The sequence below is a fragment of the Musca autumnalis genome, unplaced genomic scaffold (assembly GCF_047663935.1).
Source record: "Musca autumnalis isolate F117 unplaced genomic scaffold, ASM4766393v1 scaffold_4, whole genome shotgun sequence".
Taxonomy (NCBI): Eukaryota; Metazoa; Arthropoda; class Insecta; order Diptera; family Muscidae; genus Musca; species Musca autumnalis.
In genome coordinates this window covers 71,577,809-71,585,861 of record NW_027411977.1, presented here as the reverse complement: position 1 = coordinate 71,585,861, position 8,053 = coordinate 71,577,809, and the positions used below count along the sequence as shown (strand labels likewise).

The following is an 8,053-nucleotide window of genomic DNA, read 5'->3' as shown; positions in this document are numbered from 1 at the left end:
AACGAATAACAAGAAGAGGCAACGCAACAAACACAGAAAACCATGTAGATGGGTTTCAATACTTCATACCCCTCGCCTATAAACTTGACGTCGCCATGTTGAAATCGTGCTAGTCTGACCATCGACTTTCTAATCGTTTTTTATGAATTTTTCTTCACAGCGATCATGAATACTCACGTAGGGAGCTTCTCACGAGTGAGTTGCAGCTCACTTCTCACGTCTCGACCTATCACAAATGACAAGGGAGGAGCGAAAAAAGTGAAGAGGGTTTCACAAGTTTGAAAATTGAAAATAGTGCCGCATTTTGTGAACCCTTGAAAATATAATTTGCGTTGCCATATCGTTATTTTATTTACAAATAATTTTGCAATAACTAATTTCGTAATTTTTTTTATAAAACATTAATTTATTTTAAATTAAATTAATATTTCTAAAACGAAAAATAATTTTTATCAACAATCCACTTTAAAAATACTTGGTAATTGATAAAAATATTAAATGTTTGATATGTGGCAACATCTGTAACAGCTGTTTTTGTTTTGTTTTGACAGATACATACATATGTACGTAAAAATTGTTTATTTACGCCCGAAGAATTTCCGCAATTTGCAAAAAAGTGAACAAAAACCGTTTAAAGGTCATTAAATGGCAAAAAGAAATGAAAATGTTTAATATTGCATTTTGAATGTTGTGCGAAACGACAAACGCTGAGGAATACAAAGAAAACCAAGCAAAATTTTGTGGAAGTCGTTCCATGCGATGCCAATATCTCACTGGATCTTTTGTATTAGTTCAAATTAAGTTGTGAAAGATCCCATTTTCAGCATTTGGAAGGAATTTCAAGAATTGTAAATAAATACAATACGTGAAACATCCGATCTCTTCTCCAGCAATAGGACCAATCATATCGAGCCCTTCCCGCGAAAAAGATGTAAGCGACATTTTTTCGATTTTCGTTTTTTTACGGAAATCTATGAAGAATATTCCAACACATCATCTCCCAAATTTTTAGAACTCAGCCATGTACCGTTACGAAATTAGAGTAAAAACAATTTTGATGTAAGCGCCATTTTTGCTTTTTGTGTACATTTGTTTGTGACAGCGAATTGTCGCTTACATCAAATTGCACATTTACATACCATGTCGTTATTCAACTATATTACAAGAAATATGTTTTAATCTTATAATTCTTCTAATAAATACTTGCTATAAAATTAGTGTGCTTTGTTTTTAAATTATAGATAAGAATTACTCTAAAAATGATTTGTTTCAAATAATTTTTTTTGATGTAACCGCCACTTCTCAAAGTAAAAGCCTGATTGCGTGACAGCGAAAAAGATGTAAGCGACACAAACTACCGTTATATTGAAGATATTCCACAATTTTTTTATTTTTTCAGTAAATAGTATTTAATAACAGAACTATACCAAATTTGAATAAACAATTTTGGTTATATCAAATGTTATTCAATAAAAACCGTCTCCTATAAAATTTGCTTTTTGTCGCTTACACCTTTTTCGCGGGAAGGGCTCGATATGAATGCTAAGTACAATTCGTGAAATTCGGATCCTATTCAACATTTGAACCAATTTCATGGATTTTAAATACAATTTCTCAATTTTCAAGAAGGTTAACCCTGCAAAAGGCTATAAAATATAAACATGCTCTTTTCTATAAATTTAATCCTTCCTATTGTAGCTTGTTCGTGGAATATGCCATGCCAAGGTGGTTGTTAAGATACCATTCCACTGGGTTATTGAAGATGCCATCCAAAATGATTTGGATCTTTTAGGGGTCACAGTCTTGTAAAAAGAATGGGCGAAGGTGGTAAAAAGGTGACATATAACTTGCACTCATGCTTGAATAGAATCTTTGGCATCGAATATTTTGCTGGGAACCTTAGCGAAGTACCTACAAAAAAATTTTTAGAAAGGTGTTGCCCTGATAGGATCCTTTTCCATTCCTGTTTTCATCATATGATTCTGAACCGCTTCCCATATCTGAAAAATTTTGGCCAACTTCAACTTCACCTCCAAATTACGCCAAACTCGATTGAGGTCTTCCTTGCTTCATTGACACACGGATAAACATGTATAGTTGCCAAAAGAATTTCTAATTGTTTTTTATTTGTTACCTTTAACGTAAAACACAAATAAATACAATTGATAATCATTGCAAAAGATTCGTTTCTTGTCGATTTTTTCTATAAAAAATGTCCATAGTTACATTTTTTTGTTCAACTCACCTTGATTTCTGTGGTGAGAGAAAATTGCCTCACATTCTCACTTTTTTGACATTTATGATAGCTACTTTTCTCACGAACGTGAGTTTTGTTCTCCCTTATGCTGTTTATAATAAGGGAGGAGGCGAGAGTGAGAAAACTCACGGTGAGATGATGTTCATGATTGGGCTGCTTGTTTTCTTCGCAAATGTCAGTTGGCATAACAGTACTAATTTAAAGTTAATTGCAGCGCAAACAATTTGGCAAATACTACGGAATATGACGCGTCTTGTTGCATTTATAAACTAGAGAAGTTGTCTATAAAATGACACTGCATTTATGAAGTCAAGTCGATGTCACATGACGCCTCATGTTACATTTATGAAGTTAGCCATTTTTTTCATAATGGAAGATGGAGGCTTGATTTACATTCTGGTCATTAAAGGGTTAATTCGCTGGTTTTTATATCGTACGGGCATGTTCCGGAATTCACGGTGTATCCATTTCACATCACACATGCACTTCACCTGTGAAAGCAATTGATGTTCTGTGTTTCACGTGAAAATAGCTTTCATATTTCACGAAAGAACTTTGGAAAGCTTTAATACAGCTTTCAAACTTTATCATTTACAATGAAAAACATATCAGTCTGCGTTGGCGCATCAACGAATACACATGCGTTTGTGGGTATGTACGCTTTGTTCGTTTGATTGTTTACGAAACAGGGTAAACAAAGAAACGAACTTCTAAAGGAGCGCGTACATGTTGAATTTGGTACTTTAAGAAAAATACATTTTTAAATCATATTGTGTTAAGAAAATTAAATATATTTTTTTAATACTCATAGAAAACACATTAAATTTTAGTCCTAGGCAGTTTTTTGTAGGAATTTACAATTAGTTTCTTTAAAAAATAAGGATTCACTCAGCTCTCGCCATCAAAATTACAGTGTGAGGAATACACCCCAATTAGGTGTAAAGTGTGTTACAGAACAGCTTTAGGTGTATTCGATACACGTGAGGTGCAGAGGTGAATGACAGAACATGCCCGGTAAATTCACTGTTAGCTCGTCAAGTATAGAAAAACAAATGGTAAGAAATCATTTTTTTTTTTTTTTTTTTTTGAAACAACGTTGAAAGTACAAATTTATTTTAATATATAATTGTATATATAAATATATATTTTTTGGTGAAAAGCTAAGTTGATAATGTGTGGATGAAAAACAACAAAAAACGAAAAGTACAACAAGAACGATACAGTGAACTAGATGTAATAAAAATTTGCACTTGTATGACTTCCCACAAATGAATGCCAATACATACTTATTTCCTTGAAATTACAATTAATATAAATAATTTTTTGGTAATAATCCTTTGTTTTTCATCAATGATTAGTTCATTGATTCTTTGCATACACCTTCCCGAAATAGATGATTATATTCTGAACGTTATAAATAATATACAATGATTTCCTGTAGTGTGGGGGATTGTTGTAAATCGTGAAATTAAATGCCCGCATTCACTACGAATGTTTGATATCAGACTTCTGCTTTTTTAATTTTGTAAATCTGATTTAATCCTGTTGCCACTGTAATTAAAATTGCGTAAACATGTTTGTAATAAAATAGTGAAGTGTAATTGGTTTTATTATAACAAACCCTTAATGCTGGTTGTCCTCCTGCACGAGCTGCCTCTTCCTCACGTCTCTGCATGTCCTCACTACGTTGTTGTTGTCTTTTTACCCGTTCCGGATCCTTTATTCCTCTTGTTTCATTTTCCAAGCGACGTCTTTCAGCAGCTTCTAATTGTTGCTTCCGCCTAGTTTCCTTTCCACCAAACCAACTTTAGTTACGTTTATTAGGTTTACTATTATTAATACTTACTGGCGATGGCATTAAATTGGACTCTTCCGAGGAGCTACCAAAACATGATGAACATAGGCTACCCATTGTTAAATAAATGCGTTTAATTTACTTCAATCACAGGGCAAAAACACGTTGACTCATTATTTATTTGTTTTGTATTATTTTCTTCACGTGCTAGGGATCTTTAAATCGATTTTTGAACTGCTGATGTTTAGATTAGAGTTGTATAGTTCATGAACGAACTAGTTCAATTGAACGAAAAGAGCGTATGAACTAGATTCCAGCAAAAAGTTTGCATCCGCGGATGCAGTTGAATCACCACAAGTGTAAGTACATTTGCCGTTGGAGTACATCTTTTCCTATGAATTTACTTATGAATTTTACAAGAGAGCGCGCAGCTAGGATGAACTCTATTTTGCTTGCACAGCATATAGCTAGGTTGCACTCCGTTTTCGATCCAAATCAGAGCTTTGTCCCAATTTACATTAGGCGAGTTTACTTGCGGCAATTGTCAGTTTGATGGAGAGAGAGGTGAGGCATATGGTAACCCTTTGCCTCTCAGCCCCCTCTCTCACCTATAAACTGACAATTGCCGCAAGTAAACTCGCCTAATGTAAATTGGGACTTTCGATGTAGTCGTTTGGATTAAATTTAAAGGCACTCTTCGGATTGTGTTTTTAATCAAATATCCCAGAATAAATAAAATGCATTTATTATTTGTGTAAAACAAGAACACAAAGAACTTTATTATATAAACACAAATTAAAAAAAGTTTCCATTAAATTCAATCACATTTGAGCTTTCTTCCTCCGTTCTCGATTTAATCCAAGTGCATCTGATTTTCTTTCATCATCCTAAAGTTTTTTATGTTGCCTTCCCATCACTAGTTCAGCTTTCGACATGGACTCCAACTCCACTCCATTAAAAATATCCGTCTCGCGAATTACCGCAAAAATGTTCGCAACTTGAGTTATTTCTTTATTTTATAACAAATTCTTCGAAATGTATACACTCTTGTTTATCTTTTGAAGAAATGTGTAGGGATCAACCAACTGTTTTTTCTGTAGGGATCTCTACAGTAACTGCTTATAAAATGTATCGAACGGAGTGCACTTTTCATAACTCTGTTGGACTACATCGAAAGATGTTGTGAAATCATAACTCCAATTGCACAACTTCCAAAATTTTTTGCGGGGTATGTTTTATGAGTTCTCGGGTGCGGTTCATTCTTCTGAGAACCTCTTCGCTCGATATGTGAGCTGTCCAGGGTATTTTAAGTATTCTTCTGTAAACCCATACCTCAAATGCCTCGAGTCTATTAATAGGCCTGTTTGATAACTTCGCAAGTACTTGCAACTACTTCTCATTTCTCTTTTATTGAACAAGTTTGTTATCGAACAGCATTTTGTAAAAGTTTGCACAAATTTGTTCAAACTTTTGGGTTATCGTACAGACCTAATGTCTACAGCTTTAATGGTCTAAATTTCCACTGCATATTTTGACATAACATATCCCAATATATCGAATCCATTAAGGTAGAATTATGCTTGGTTTACATTTACGAAATCCACTCGATTTCAACTGTCAAATCCATAGGTTAAACGTCAAATGAAATCCAGATGAGATTTCATTTGACGTTTGAGCTATGGAATTGACAGTTGAAATCGAGTGGATTTCGTAAATGTAAACTTAGCTTTAGACGTGACATAACCATAAAGCGCTCGGCACATACGGTCCGTTTAGTGACACGTTGGGACATGCGTTGTCCCAAAAAAGTTAAATTATGTTTAACTTTAATGCGCTAGCCATGTTGTTGTTTTTCAAAAAACTTGGTATCACTTACACATTTTTCATGTGGTTGTTGTAGCGCGACGCTCAACGCATCGTATGTGCCGAGCGCTTAACGCCATAAGGCCATATCAATCAGCTGATTGAACCAAACCTAACTCTAAAGACACACGCTGAAACGTTCATACGAAACTTTTCAATTATTTTGGCGTTCTTAGGTCCAGTTCCCCAATACAGTAATTTCATAAAATTGCTGGAACTCGATCTATAAACGCCAAAATAATGGAAAAGTTTCGTATGAATGTTTCAGAGTGTGTCTTTAGAGTTAGGTTTGGTTCAATCAGCTGATTGATATAGCCTTTGCGTTATGTTTCGTATGAAAGTTTCAGCGTGTGGCTTTAGAGTATGGAAATCAATGTATTCGATTAGTAGTAACTAGAGTTGTGCCAAAGGAACTATATGGAACTATATAGTTCACTTCGCAGTTCCAATGGCCCACATTTTTTCTTTGAACAAACTGCGTATACTTACTATAACACGTTATATTTCATGATGTTACTCATATGTTTTGGAACTAGTACAAGGAACTAGGAACTAGTTTGCCCAACTCTAGTAGTAACCAAGGCCTACAGAAGGTCGGCCAATCAGAGTTCTGTTAACAACTTTTGACACCAAACATAATAGATTGTTCATTATTGTGATTTGATTTCCTTTGTATTTTATGTCACAATAATGTATTTGACAGCAAACTAAATAGTCAGGCCTAACTAGTTTGGGCTGAGTGTCCGACTGTATAGACTGTGGTAGTAACATAACAAAATGCCATAACCATATGAAACCAATTGGTTTGGTTTTCTATAGTTATTGCGTTATAGCTATGTCACGTCTAATTCTACCTTTAAGGCTTGCGTACATAAGCTGCCTTGCCTGATTGCCTTGCTTTCCTGCTTCATTTCTGACATAACAAAAATAAAAGAATAAAGAAGGCCGAGCAAATTTCGAACTGGGTTGCCCTTTTCTTTTTTATTCTTTTATCAGAAGCAAGCAAGGTAAGCAGGCGAGGCAGCATGGTACAAATACACAGGTAGCCGCATCGGCAATTGTTGGTAACATAAGGTGTCAAAATTTGACATCAATTCAATGCAGTTGACACATTATGTTACCATCAGCTGGCATGATAATGCTACCTGTATTATTGTACCATGCGAGGCAGCTTAGTCCCAATTTACATTAGGCGAGTTTACTTGCGGCAATTGTCAGTTTGTAGGTGAAAGAGGGTGCTGGGAGGCAAAGGGTTACCATATGCCTCACCTCTCTCTCCTACAAAATGACAATTGCCGCAAGTAAACTCGCCCAATGTAAATTGGGACTTATGTACCATGGTACAATAATACAGGTAGCATTATCATGCCAGCTGATGGTAACATAATGTGTCAATTGCATTGAATTGATGTCAAATTTTGACATCTTATGTTACCAACAATTGCCGATGCGGCTACCTGTGTATTTGTACCATGTTATGTACGCAGGCCTTAACAATAAATTAAAGGTGCCATCAGACCATCTGTTTATCGTATGTTCTGTATCTGTTTTCAGATCTGTAAGTTCTATTCGTCGTGTGATACATAAACAATTTTGATGAATCAAAATGAGATGAGGCTTAATATTAGGTTTATATATAACCGGATTTAACAAACCCACTGGGTTTCAAATGTTAATTCCTTTGCGTATACGTCAAGTAAATCCTCATTAAGAAGGCTATAATATAAACATGGGCTTACTCTCCAATTTTTTTGAAAATTTTTTCCAGAGGTAGATATTGTTGCGCTGATCACGGGAATGTATAATTTTCTTGGGGGACGGACCCGGTTATTGGACTCGAAAATCCGGGTACAAAACCCGGCACATAAACTGAACTGAGGGAGAATAATTTATTTATGCACGACGAACGATGACGGGCAGTGCTGCGCTATTTCTACGCCGAACAAAAGCAAACAATTGGGTAACCTTAACCCTGCGTTTACAAATGACAGGACAGTTGAGTACATGTATTGATTGTCAAAAACCCAAATCTTGCCTGTGTGACGTAGGCGTCCAGACAACTGCTAAAACAGTTGTAAAATTAAGAATGAAAATCTTCGATTTCTTTTTGTATTCCGTTCACATATTTTATTTTTGTT

At 35.1% G+C, this 8,053-nt stretch overlaps 1 protein-coding gene across 1 annotated transcript; it reads right to left on the bottom strand.

Annotated features, from left to right (window-relative positions):
- Positions 1–3,322: 3,322 nt before the first annotated feature.
- On the bottom strand, positions 3,323–4,286 carry Svip (small VCP interacting protein). The gene is made up of 3 exons (XM_073984957.1): positions 4,104–4,286; positions 3,879–4,046; positions 3,323–3,808 (listed from the first exon to the last, which is right to left on the bottom strand). Exons 1-3 carry the CDS (start codon positions 4,167–4,169, stop codon positions 3,794–3,796), a joined length of 249 nt encoding a protein of 82 aa, XP_073841058.1. The 5' UTR covers positions 4,170–4,286; the 3' UTR covers positions 3,323–3,793.
- Positions 4,287–8,053: the final 3,767 nt, after the last annotated feature.